General features: G+C 39.7%; 1 protein-coding gene across 5 annotated transcripts in view; it reads right to left on the bottom strand.

The window, feature by feature from the left end:
- The window catches only part of APP (amyloid beta precursor protein), a 229,270-nt gene that overhangs the window by 85,291 nt on the left and 129,455 nt on the right, over positions 1-14,524 (bottom strand). For 3 of the 5 annotated variants that reach the window (XM_080374444.1, XM_080374445.1, XM_080374446.1), the window contains exons 6-7: positions 10,480-10,682; positions 14-181 (exon numbers count right to left, since the gene is read on the bottom strand). In XM_080374444.1, the coding sequence (XP_080230570.1) occupies positions 14-181; positions 10,480-10,682 (371 nt within the window). The remainder of the gene's footprint in view (positions 1-13; positions 182-10,479; positions 10,683-14,524) is intronic. The other 2 variants (XM_080374447.1, XM_080374448.1) reach the window with 1 other exon arrangement.

Below are 14,524 nucleotides of genomic sequence, written 5' to 3'. Positions count from 1 at the left end.
GAGGGGCACTTACTGACACTGCCACAGACCGCCATGCAGTACTCCTCTGAGTCAAAGTTGTTCCGGTTCCCGCCGCAGCCGCCGTAAAAGAAGGGCGCACACTTTCCTTCGGCCACATCAAAGTACCAGCGGGAGATCATCGCGCGGCAGGGACCAGTCTCGGCTTGCTCAGAGCACACCTCTAGTCACAGGAGACCCGGAGGAACCACATTTAGCATGTAAATGGTAGCGTCTCGGTTTCCTAATTAGGTGCCTCTCAACATCCACACACGCAAGGGAGGAAGGAGGTGCACCAAGGAGGTGTTTCAGGGAACGGGAAACCCTTCCCTGGAAAACCACCCCGGAGACAACAAAGGTAAATTTTGAGCTGACAGATTCACGCCACTGAGTCTCCTTAGCCTGCCTGTACTTCTGTGGTTTTAGCTACTTTATCTGCACACACTGCAGGGTGTTGCCCCGAAACAAGCTCCAGTGTGGTGGCAGTGGAACAAGTGTGAGGTTTCATCTGCCTCCAGGCCAGAGGGGTACAAACACTGACCGTCTGCGGGGTCTGCCAATGGACCCAGGCAGATTCCTGCCCAAGCAGACTACTCAGTACCTGTCCGGAAGGGCAACATCTGAAAGCAGAAAGAGACACGTTTTCTCTTATTTTTTTTTTTTTTTTTTTTTTTTTTTAGCTATATACTACCTCCTCCCTGCCCAAACTGAGGTGGTTTCCCATCTTATACAAAAGAAAAAACAAAACTGAAATATGAGTTATAGAAGAAAACAATTATCTTCAGACACCTACTTATATAGTCACTGCTGAAGAAATTCCCCCTTGCAAGCTGCCCAGCACAGAGTTTCTAATTCATAGTTCAAGGGCTCACACATATGAAATTACTGCCATAGTTTTAACCCATCCATGGGAGGAAATCTCATCCCCAGTCAATATATAGGGAAAAAATTTAAATGGTTTGTGTTTGTGTTCACTGTGAGCTGCCACAGTCTCTGCCTACATCCTGCAACACATGAAAACCTGAGGGAAGAACCAAACCACAAAAATTAAAGGAAGACAAAGCAAATTCTGCCTGCAATTTGGAGTTCAGCCAATTACACATGTAAATGTATAGCCCTTTACCAATAATGTTCCAAACAGACAAAAACAGTTTTATCTTTCAATGTGCTGCATAAGTCATTTCAAATCTACATAATATTAAACACCAATACACCCCTCATTTGCTTTCATCCCACGCACTCCATCGGCAGACAAACCGGTATGTTCAACGACAGGCTTCTAAATTCTCTGCATATATTTGAATTTTGTGGAAGGCAGATCCCTAAGGGTTGAAAGGTATGAAGAAATATCAGTGCATTAGCACTGAGAATCCCCCGCATGCTCATCAGCTCTCAGATGTTGGCTACAAAGAATCCTGTTTTTCAGAGTCTCTCCTGATCCATCACTTCACTCTCCCCGGGAGCACCGCTAATTATAAATAGGTTTTATTCCACTTGTCATTGGCAGTCAGTATATACCCACATTTCCTTAAATATATAATACAGGTATAATTTTACATGGGTTTAACATTCACATATCGGATCCATAAATAAAGTCAAGAATCAATTTTAGGGAGCATACATTTGATCTAGGAGGAACAGATCCAAGCATACGCAACCATCAGGGATGTGCTACAAATGTCACAGTTCTGGGGGAAGCAATTAGGGGCAAAGGAACACCAGCTGTTTTTTTTTTTAACTTTAGAGAAAAAACAAGTATATTTAATTGTACAACACATTAATTACAATTAACTGTATACTACCATACGATTAATTATAGACCACATTTAGTATACAAGCACTTCTATTTATTTTAAAAACAAATCCAGCCCTGCCATCCACGTATACAGTCAAATCTCCACACAAATCCAGCTCTGCACAGCCTTGGAAGAGCTGCCAAATGTCAATTAGAGATGAATAGTGACTCTTTACGTTAGAGAGACAGGTATAATCAAGAGAAATTTTGCTGACAGGAAATGTCATTTCAAAAGACACAAAGATCTCAACAACTCAGTCTTCCTTAGTTAATGTTGACTACAGGCTGACCTCTACCCACACAGTAAGCTCCTTCTAGGTTTCCCTCAAAATGCTATTTCTGCTGTAACATCTGACTTATTTTTTTGCACTGTTAAGCGCTATCGGGATGGGAAAGGTTCACATATTTATGAAATTTCCCATAGTTACCTCTCTCCAGAAATAGCAGCAGAGATTTTTTTTTTTTTTGCATGTGCAAAAGCAAAGCTAATTGTCCATCAAATAACTGATGCTAATGATAACAAGGAATTGGCTCTTTGGAAACCAAAGTCATACATACACATGAAGATACACTTGAACAAGCATTCAGGAAAACCACAGGGCAACATATTAAAAAGAGCAAACCTGAAGCTCTGCAGCCCAGCGTTGTGGCCAGAGACCTGCCTCCTGCCTGATCTGTCATCTCCCATCAGGCCGGTGGCGACAGTGCAGGGCAGTGGAGGGACATCCTTCCCTCCAGCCTGTACAGCCAACCATACTGCTGTTGGGGAGACCTAAATGATCATTACTTCACTGCAGACAGAAATGGTCTACTGCGAACAGTTTATGACCTAAATGAAGATTAAGCAAGAGAGGGGAAAAATACTTCGGATTACTGTTTCACAGTTGCTCCGTTTGAGGGAAGTGTGTTGCTGGTCCAGTCTAGGAAACTTCTCAGTGCTGTCACCCCTTTCCCAGTGTCACCACCACCATCCACTACCGCCTGGTCTCTGTGTGGGGTGCTCAGAGTACCATTGCTTCATCCCTGCTTTGGGGTAAAAGTACATTTTTAAACCAGTTTCCATGACTAGGAAATGGTCCCATAGCTCCTGTTAGTGCTGTTGCTCCCCCTGTGCCTCTCTCCATATCCTCATCACTTGTCCTTACAGAAAAAAGCCACTGCATTTGATCCTCAGCTGTACCACCTCTTCTGAGAGGATGGGGAAAGGACGTGCAGAGATGGGAAATTCAACAGGTTTTGTTGGGCTATCAATCCAAATACCATTTCCCCACACATGGCTACAGTGTGGCAATTAATGCGTTATGATGGACGAGCTATGGTATTTTCACAGGTGTTAGCAAAAGGCAGGCAGTATACAATGCTAAATGATTAATCAAACAATTAAAAGCTGTCTTTGCTTTATATATAAATCCTGTTGCTGAAAACTGATTAAAAGATGAGTTACTTTTTGCCACTGTGTAATTCAATTTTACTTGATACCACAAATAATTTTTATCAAGTACAGCATTATTGGTGAGCTTTGCTTTGAGGAACTTGCGCACTCTCCCCCCTCTGAAGATGCATTTTTGCCTTTGGCTCCATGAAACTGGGTAATACTAGAGGACAAGCCTTTGCCACAACCCAGGTTCATAAGCTGTCTAAATTCTGTTTTCAGATGCTTACAGTTTTCAAACCATCCTTCTTCAATAGTAAAATTTCTCTCATCTTCTCTGTGCCCTGAATCAAAGATTACAGTTGCCAATACCCTCCTTCTCTAAAACCTTAGATATGGCAAATTATTTCTGAGATAACCGGGAAAGTACAATTCAACTTTCCTCATTCCAGGCATATTATACTTTATTCTAGCCTCTCGATGCCAAAGGAGCTATTTCTAACCAAGCAGGTAGATCATTCCCTGAAGGACAGTGCTGTGGCAAAGCCTTTTGCTTTGCTTTTAAATTAATAGTTAAAGTGACACACTGAAAACTAACCAGTTACACTGAACACCAGCACTGTCTGTGTTCTTCTGTCTTTGAAAAGCACAGACTTCAGCACCCTAGGAACTAATGCAGTCTTCTAGTATGTGGACATTGATTTATAGGGGCTTTACACAAAGTACTTCCACAAACACCCATTTAACAAAATCCTCAAAGTCGAGCTAATTAGAATTTATGTGCCAACACTTTAGATACTTGCAATGATCAGTTTTTACAGAGGGAAATATAAAATATGGTTCTGAGCGTTTTTTAAAAATTTTTCATTACCATATAAACTGTTCCTTTTCTGTTCCTTGAATAAAAACTATTTTAAATCAAAGTGAAACTGTAATTGCTTTATTCCAAAATCTCAACTCCATGCTTCTTCTTTCACATGGGACTAACACTTACTCTGTGAACAGCAACATTTTCAGTTGAGGAGACTGAAATTTAAACTTCTGATGTGGAAAAGAAATATTAAAGCTACATTTACATATTTCTATCATTGTAAACATCAAGGTTCCTCAGTATTTTCTTCAGGATTTGAATTTATTTACATGATCATGAGAACTAAGCTCATTTAAATGCTGGCACAGTTAGTCTCAAACCTTACACCAGAAATTAAATTTGAAAAGACTTAAGGAAAAAAAGGACCAACAGGAAGAGTTAGACTGCCAGCTCTGACTTGTCTTGGGAGTTGCTGGGTCCTCTATTTAGTTTACATTTCTGAAAAACCTCTTTATCTTAATGATACAGTAGAAAGTTACCATCATGCTGGCTTAGAAATACTACAAGTTCTTTAATTTAGCCACAGTAGTGGAAAGTACATTGTATTGCTGACTTTTTCTATACTACCAGCCCTTCAAGTTTCACGTTGATATTGTCAAGTACATACAAATAAATCATACTGGTGGCATGAACCAACTCACCAGCACTGGTACGTGTTTGCTTTGTCTGTGTTGCTGCTGTTAGTTCAACCTGCGTATCATAATCACAGTGGACCCAAACAAGTCTTAAACAAGGACCTAAACCACTTAGCTGCTTAAGTATATGGAATCACAATCTTATATTTTACCGTTCATATTTCACTAAAAACAGAGTAATCTATTAATGCAAGAGAGGTCAAAGGAATAAACCTCTCAAATATATATCATGAAGTATATGCTCCACTTTATCATGCGCTAGTATATAAAATATTGCAACTGTCGTTATTTTGGCTTCTGTGTCTTCAGGAACTGAGAACTATAGTTTGAGGATACTAATACACACATATCTATATTGGTCTCCATTTTTTAACTTGTTGAGAAATATTAGACAAGAGTAAATGCATGGTTTTCCTTTTAGTTATACTGTTGGTGTTCCAAAAAGGCACAATACTGTTTTGCTCAATGAATTAAAAGGGAATATTTAAAGATAATTTCATTGAAACAGAACTTCCTCATTCTGAATATATGGTTAGAACAGGCAGCCAAATTTCAGTTTTCAAAGACAAAAGCTAATTTCAGAAGAGGTTTTTGGAATTAGGAGAAGACAGCTGTGAAGCTGGCACATACTCTCAGAATAAAGTTTTGTACAAGCTACACAATTGCTAAGATACTTCCTACAGAGAAAGTTAAAAGAGCAAAATGATGACTTCTAAATGCAAAACTGAAGAACAGCTCTTCTAAAACTGTTAAATACCCTAAAATTGTAATTGCCGTCCTCAGCAATTAAGATATAATTTCTCTCTCTAATGTTTATTCTTTAGTTACTGGAGGGAAATATTTGGAATACAAGAAAAAATTAATTGTATACTTGGCTAGAATACAAAGCCTTACAATTCTTAGTGGAACAAGTATGTGAAAATACATTTTCTATTTATTTGTGCACAACATAACTAAATTTTTAAACAAGGTGCCATAGAGTTACTCCTGACAGCCAGAACCCAAACAAAAAGCCCGGTTTGATTTTAAATGTAGGTCAAAAAAATTTCATGAATTTAAGTGTATTTTAGAAAAGGTATCATTTCCACATAACATCATGATTATGCTAACAGGGCCAGACAGTGAATATGAGGATTAGGCCGAAAGTGCATTCCAGTCTTTTTACACAGCAAACCAAAATATTCAACTAATTATTGCTTCAATATAGTAAAATAACATTTTCTGTAGAGAAACAGATTCTTGGGGGATTTCTTCTGGCAACATATCTTTCAAATGAAACCACTCTCCACCCTCCAACCTTACATAAAACATAACTATTACTGTATTTAGTATTTCAGTACTTTTGCCCTTGACCCAAAATAGTAATAATATACTGACTGCTTTTCCATCAACAAGATTACTAGATCATAAAAAAAGATTTCTTCTAATTGCAACATATTTTTAAGTATTGTATTACAGTGGAATAGCTATGCTTTAAATTGTAATGTCTAATTAAAAGCTATCAGTTACTTTAATGCAAATCCATTAGGTTAAATTTATCAGCTCCTGTTCATATGTTAAGTAGATTATCATTCTTAATGAAGATCTAACAAAAAACCAGCAGTTACCACAATGTATACTTAATCATATAGCAACCTACCTATGTTTTCTTAATATGGAATACAATCACACAGTATCACTTTCCAACTAAAGCATACTGCACAGTCTTGAAGCAAATGAAGAACAGGGAACTACTATTTCAAAGGAAAGATAATAACCTTTCAAAGAAGGAAGCAAGGCAAAGCTATGGAAGGTGGAGAAAAGCCCAATTAATCTAGCATATACTACTAATGTTATTCCAAAATTTACAGCTGATAGGTCTAGCAACCAGCGTTACCCTCCCTTGCCTTAGGGTAGATGGTAGCTGTCACTGAATGGATCTAAAGCCTTTTAGACATAAAAATCTTCAGCAAAAAGACCTTATGCTAGGATCAATAAAACTAAGAGCTACCATACAAACATTAGGTTACTTTTCTCTCGCTGGGAAACCAGCATATGGCCTCTTCCTTGCAACTCCAGATTGTAAACACAAGTTAAAATGTCACGGCAAGCAGCACTGCTTAAATTCTTTCCTAACTGTTTAAAGAAATCCAGCTGAATTAGGGAAAGCAAAACCAACTGCTAAAGGGCAACATTATACGCTAGATGAGGCAGGTCAAGCTTATGCTGCTGAATTGCCCGCATCTGCTGATAGGTATGCAAAAAAGCTGCCAAATGTTTTCTGCCAGGCTGCTGCGCTGACCCTGCTGCTCTCCTTTAAATGAGACCCGATTGACTGCTATGTTGACGGGAAGCACTAAGCTGAAATTGCTTAGTCTTTGTTGTACGCCAAGAGAGACTGATTTTTCCTGTCACCTACTGTGCTGAAGGAGAACAGAAACAAAATCACAAACAATTGCACGTGAGGAGGGAGCAGCGCTCCTGCTTGCTTCAGTCACATGCTGGATGAATCACCTGGAGCCTGGATGCCTCAGGAGCAGCTCTGCAACCCGTGACACTGCAATGATGACAGCAGAAATCAAACTGCTCCCTTGCTTAAATCCTGGCCAGCAGAGTACCTCCCTTGCTCCTCGCAGAGAGAAAAGGCAAGAGCCACAGTCTCCCTGCAGGGCTTCATAAATGAGCCACACTTTCTTCAGCACAAATTTGGTGATAATATCTTCCAGTGACTGAAGGCGAAAAATGTAGATGACAGTAATCTCACCATCTGGATCCCTGTAACCTCAGACACACAACCTGCTGGATTTAACATGTAAAACCCAGCAAGAGCATATCTGAACATTTAAACTGGGTCTGCTGCTCTACTCTATATGACGTGAGAGTAAAGATGGTCCCTCACAAAAGTTAGGAAAGTGAATACTGGCATAGTATTTTATGCTACGGAAAGTTTATTCACATTTTCTAACAAACACTATAGCTTGTAAAAATACGGTTACTGCAGAAACTGAATGAAAAGATTGTCCTCCCGCCAATGACCTCTCTCATTCTTGAGGCAAGACTAACTTCCCTTTCACTGAAAATAAGTTTGCGAGTGGATTTACTATTGCTATTTTGATCACGATTCATTGAAATATGTATAGAAATAAAATTGCCTGAAAAATTGATTCTACAATAGCTCAAGTGCCTTTAAAGTATAACATTACACTTATGCTTTTCAATTATTTATGGTTGATGGCAATAATTTCACTGATTTGGGAGAGAAAGCGCTCAGTACCAGCCCACAATTACATCCTACTGTACGTGTTTAGAACAGTTGTTCTTTGTTGATTTCACAAACTCCTCTCAAACCGGGCAAACCCGCTCTCTGTGCTCTTTCATGCTAATGACATAATATTAGCTACAGCTTCACAAAGCGTACATAAAACTGGCTGTAAAGTGTCTGTGAAGAGCATCCTAGGCTACATTGTATGAGCTGCACTGGCTAATGCTTGGGAAAAGTAGCCTGAACAGAGCTCACGTCCCTAAGAATGAAGCTCCGACACTTAAATCCATCTGGAGAGGCCTTCAAGGTGTCTCCACAGAATGGACCACTTCTTAATACATACATTGTCTACAAGGTACCTCTGCCTCTTTCATATTCACTGACAGCGACAAACTTTTCTGTTTGCAACAGCAGGACAACAGCAGATGCTCACCACAGAAGTTCCTATGCTGGATCTGCTGGCTGGATCAGGAGCACAGGGACCCTGTAGGAAGCTTCCTCTCAAGTACAGCAAGGGAAGTAAAAGCAAGGGCCAAGACCGTAAGTTATCTGGACACTTCTACATTTAGAACTAAGCAAGCATTTTGCATAGTGCAGCTCTGTCAGACACCAGTTACACACATTCAGGGACTGTCTCTGCACCCCCTGTGCCCCAGGAGGGCTGGAGGTCAGAAAGTCCAAAGGGCTGTGGCAGAACCGTGCTGAAAACTTGTATCGGCAACAGACTGCCCTCACCTCCCTTGCAGAAACACCGATTTCACTCACAGTCTGCCAAGGTGGGAAATTTCAGACTGGGGGAAAAACAGCACAATAGCATTTCATTATCAGCTACAAGCATATACATTTCTAAAGGATTTTTAAAAGGTGGCTTCAATAGTTTGCCTCATCTCTTTTGTATTTTACATTCATATTATTCCACACAACTCTCCTGAAGGCTAAACATCTTAACCTCTTTGAAATGTCAACCTCAGTAAAAGAAACACGTTCTACCTAATTTGTCCTTATTTCCACTCATCCAAAATCCCATTAAAGTCAAGTGTACTACTTTTTTTTTTTTTTTTTTTTTTTTTTTAAATTCTCTCTCAGTATTCATTTACCAGCAAGAACAGGGCGTTTTATCCCCAGGTGGTGAAAGCTCACATATGGAAATATATTTAATTGGTTTAAAGATCTAAACATAATCTCCTTCCGCCCCCTCCTCACTGAATGGCTCTCCCATAACTGAGCAGAGCACTCAACACAGTTATATAAGACAGAAATGCACAAGACTGCATTGCCAGCCTTAGAAAGAAACATTTGCAAGTGATTTCAGCAAAGCATTAGCGCTTTTGATTAGCGAGCTTATCTGCACGTAGACCTAACAGAAAAACCTAAATGAAGTAGCATCCAAAGCATCCCCTGGGCATCCTTCTGTCCCCAGCGTGTGTGATGCACCGTGGCTGGCAGCCCTCTGCTCCACACCCGCTCCACCAAACGCTGGCACAACAGTTCTAGAGAGTCACATGTGAAACGGGAGACTCTGCTGACACTTCAGTCAAAGCACCCCCAGAGGCAGGGGGTGAGTGGGAAAGCAAGGGGAGAGGAAAGGAGCCAGAGTGGTTATTTTCTGTCTGGTTCCATGACTGCCCCAATCGCTGCCATTTTTCCTCTGCCTCCTGCAAGTCCCAACTCCTTTCTTTTCAACTGTAGCCTTTAATCTCATTTTCTGTCATAATCTCCAGCACTTACTGGGAAAGATGTAAGCACTGTAGAAAACACAGCATCTATCTTACTAAGATTTACACCGTATCAAATTGTACTTATTAAAATAGACATATAAGGACAATTTATTCAAATATGTATCACAGGAGAAATGTGGTATTTAAAAGCATGTTACTATGGTGTCCATCGACTAGGGTAAAATTCAAAGCTTAAAATGCAGTTATGTTAATAGCTACAAAATATCATGAAAAACACATTTTAGAAATTAAGAATTCTTTCTCCCTTCATGATTTCTTTTCTGGGCAATGCATTCCTATTTCCTCCTCCCCTGTTCAATACAACTCATTAGTTAAATTCACTTTTCTACATAATTATCTCTAAATTCACCTAGTTTTACTGAATTACTAGCTCACGGAGAAATACTGGAAACAGGTATATAACAGAAATCACACAAAATGACTAATCACTGTTGTTAATAGAAGACACCAAACCAGCTAGTGCTACCTTCTGCTCTGAACCGACACTCTCCATCCTTCTGCAGCACATGCACATGATAACCCACACACATACTCTTCCAGCGTTATTTGCCACGCATGGCAGTAAAATTTTATTTAATGTCCCTTTAAAATTAAACCAACCCTTCTGCTTCCATCCACATCATCCACAACCACACTTCATAGACACCTCCCAAGAATATTTGTAATGGGAAAGGGGAGGGGATCCAACATGCATATTACAGAAGCCAAAGCATAATAATGCTGCAACGTAAAATATTTTGCTGTTTGGAACATTTTTTGTTGTAAAGGGCAAACATGCAAAGCAGCAGGATCAGCTTTCCAGCCCCAAGCTAAATGCCCACAAATTTACCTCTGACAACCTCTTCCACAGACTCTGTAGTTGTGGTAGTAGTAGTTGCAATACTGGTAGTTCTTTCAGTTGCCTCCTCGTACTCTTCCTCTGTCTCTTCTTCAATTTCATCACCATCATCATCATCGTCATCAGCATCTTCATCTTCCACAACAGTTAGATCTTCATCTTCCTCTGGTTGTTCTTCTACTACCTTATCATCACTAAATAAAGAAATATATAATGATGTGTCAGCAACGAAATTATTTCAGGATAACAACAGAGAACACTTTGTTCAGAAACTCTGTAAGGACAAGAAGTTACCTGTTTCTCTGTCTTCTTCCCTCCCTTTAAATAAAAAAGAAAGAATCAGGGGCTCTGAAACATCCCAACAAGTAAGAAGTCAGAAATGCTAAAAAAAACCCCAAAAGTCAACATTAGCAATGCAGGAGAAAACTAGCAAGACTGGAGCTCCTCCTTTTGCACAGGGATGGAAAAAGAATCCCCATCAGCAATACCCTATTTTGACAGCTGAATAACACTCCAAACATGCTTGCTCCAAGCAACTGTCAACAAATCAATTTTTATTTTGAAAGCAGCTCAAATTAGCTCAAAATGCATTCGGTTGATATGCACATGGAAGCAAAAGAGCTCCTCAGGACTCACTCACCCAGGAGACATCCAGAGGTTCACTGTGGACTACCTCAGTATTCCTCTGTGAAAGACAGGCAAGTGCTAAAGTGATGTGAAATTGTCTACACTGACTGCTGAGTTTTTTGTTCTGTTGTTAAAAGTTTTGTGGTGAATGGAAAAGCCACTTGAACAAGAACCATGCAGAGTTGTCTGTTTTCACAAAGGACAGGACAGAGACAGTTGACACGTTGATGCTGCAGCTCATGCTTAGCTGATTGTTGTCTTTGAGGTTTTATCTCCAGCACAGCAAGCTCAGCTCAGATGTGCTACGCTACCAGCATCACTGTACAGTTGATGCGCAAGGCCTCCATGAAAGACCCATGGTACTGATGTGTACTAGGGTGGCAACACATGCATCCCTATGCTCACAAAGAAATCCCAAACTACTGGGCTAAATATTGTTGTCCATCATGGTGCTTTAAATTCATATAGCCGCCTAAAATCCACAGCCTTGGACAACAGGAGAAAATACTGAAGCTGACTATCAAATGCATTGGGTGGCTTAATAGGTTAAGGATTTTCTGGAATCACTCTTAGTTCTGAATGATATAGGCCACAAGCCAAAAACTGTACTCTTGGGTACTGCTACCGTTCTTTTGAATGCTTCCTAACTCAGTGCCCAGCTGTGGCAAGGTTTCAGGTTTGTTAATCTGATCTACTTGAAATTTACTACTAATGAATAAATGATCTTTAGATATTCAAACATGTGGTGACTCTTTGTCACCTTCATACGCAAGTGGTTTTGCATCTTTTTCATAGCATTGCATATGCTTGAACAGCCTTTTAGGTGAAGTTAACAACTGCTCTCCTTTACCTCGTTTTGAGGGTCAAACCTCTCATATTTCATTTTATAATATGTTGCCTACTACAACTTTGAAAGCAAACTCAGAGCAAAAAGGAGGGCAGTATGATATTTCTTAATAGGATATTAAGAAGAAGTTAAGAAATAATGATAAAAAACTTGTATGTCACAAGCCTGACTACTAGGAGAAAGCTAACTCTACTTCAGTCTTTCAAACACGAATGAATCCCCTGTTCCCTTCTCCCCCAAATATGTGGCCTCCAGAAACACATTGCAGATTTAAGATAATAGTGAAGCTCTCCACTGGGGGAAGCCCAGGCAGGTTATACAAATGGATGTGGCAAAACTACCTTGCAGAAGAGGCTGCATAACAGGTCATCTGTTTCCATTTACATGAGAGAAAGACTGAAAAAAGAGCACAAAGCCACTGGATTCTTCTCTTAATTTTTCTTGTTTTCTAAACTGATTCAGAAATCTCACCGTTGCCACTCTGGTTTCCCCCTGGAAATCTAATTTCAGTATGTCTGAAATTTCCAACTTTATTTTTAGTAACTCCTTTCTGAACAGCATATTTCTTCTGTTTTTATTTTTCTTACCACTTATTTATGAACATGAAATAAATGCTACACATACACCATTTTCAACTGCAAGAGTGAGGTGGATTTGTAAAACCCAGTATGTTTCTGATCTCTAGGTTAAGGGACATCTAGACTTGGCTAGCTAGACATTTAAACTAGACGTGCCAAGTATAAGACATACAAATTTTGATCAAGAGCATTAGACACCATATGCCTTTCAACACTGAAGAAAGCTGCTCTCTGTCTTTCTCTCACCTAAGCTACGAACACAGCGTGCTTTAAAAAACCTGTGATTATTTTTCCTCTTCCTTTCACATGAATGATCACTCTCAGATATTGGCAAGCTCATAAAGTTAAAGAAGGATAACAAAAACAAGCTAATAAACAAAGGAAAGTCAATTAGTCACATGGAAAGCCTCTTCAAAAATAATTTGTATGTGTGCATCCACTATCCATCTGTTCTTAGCTATACAAAAGCAATCAACTTGGCTATGTCAGTTCACAGTATTTTGCTGGGAAATTCTCAGCATCAAGGCCAAGATTTTTTTTTTTTTTTTTTTTTTTTTTTTTGGATATGATGGTGAATGGGGCAGGATGAAGGAAGACAATTCTCTGTGTGCACTGGTTGGCTGTGCCTGCCATCAGCGGGCCTTGGTTTCTTCTCCAGTAGCTTACCAGAAGTAAATGCTTAAAGGATAGCCCCCACCTACTTCCCTTTATGACTTGCTGCTTGCTGAAGAACTAGACATCTGAGAATGTGAAAAAACACCCCAGAAGTGATGAAAGACTACAACAACTTATGGCATCAGGCTCCTGAAAATATTCTAAAAAGTTAGCACAAAACTAGTAGAATATTCTTTCTACTACTTTGATCACTCCTAGGAAAATCGTTTTTCTGCTAGCAACATATTCTGCAAGACTCAAATCACAAGGGTAGTATTTCACCGGATTATATTTTATTACAAGTTTCAAGAAAAAAGAACAATGAAAACAGAAGTGGTTTTGCCTTAGATTTAGATACCTAAATGGAAATGAAAGTCTTGCTATATACTTAGGTGAATTAAGATACCTGAAATTGGGCTTTACAAGTCATTTCCCTATTTAACAGGCTTTAAAAACTTTCATTGTACAAAGTGTGAAGCTGTATCAGGTTCTGAAGAAGCATTCCAGGCTTTCTCTAAAAGTAATTATTTTTCTAGCTGCCTACTTTATTTTTATTTATACAGTGCTCAGTTAGTCTCTTCCCCTATTAGTGCTCTCTTCAAAAGAGAAGGGATGCTCTTTTAAAAAGTTTCTTCTTGAATGAAGCCAACTACCAGAAACTGACTGTCCTGGCATTATTCTGATGCTTTAATCATGCTCAGCTATGTCGCACAGTGTAACAGACCAAACAGCATGAATACACAACAGCCAGGGACGTATCCTAGCAAGGCCTAACAGCGACAACAGAACAGTTTCACATTGGTTATCAAGGCTACCCACTAAGTCACGCACTCCTACGAGTCAGTCACTGCTCAACAGTGCGAACAGAAGATGACCACATCATCCCAAGAGGCCACGGTTATGACAGACATGAGAAAATCAGCAATGCCAAGTAGTCCCTGCGCAGCGTTCCTCAGGGGCCCAGGGCCACAAGGAAGGAGGGGGGCTCCCGGTGTTTGTCAGTAATCAGGGGACTTTGAGCCTCATGCTTGAAGGCCCGCATTTAGTATAAACAACGCTACATCTTGCTGTGCTTCTGCTGCAAACAAAGACAGCAGGTGGACTTTGCATATTTTTACTATAGCAAAGGTACTATGTCTTGTAATAAACATGAAAAAATGTGCTTTTGTTTTCTTGGATTTAACCATGGCTACCATCCTGGCTCTTCTTTAAAAAGCGCACACACGAGAGGGATGATAGAGAACAACAGAGAAGGCAATTAACTTACACTACAACATCTGGAATAAAGCATCAGCTTTTCAAAGGGGGGCAAAGCACACTGCATTGCACA

The sequence above is a fragment of the Falco punctatus genome, assembly GCF_963210335.1.
Source record: "Falco punctatus genome assembly, chromosome: 2".
NCBI lineage: Eukaryota > Metazoa > Chordata > Aves > Falconiformes > Falconidae > Falco > Falco punctatus.
The sequence above is the reverse complement of the archived record's forward strand: the minus strand, read 5'-3'. Positions and strand labels throughout refer to the sequence as shown.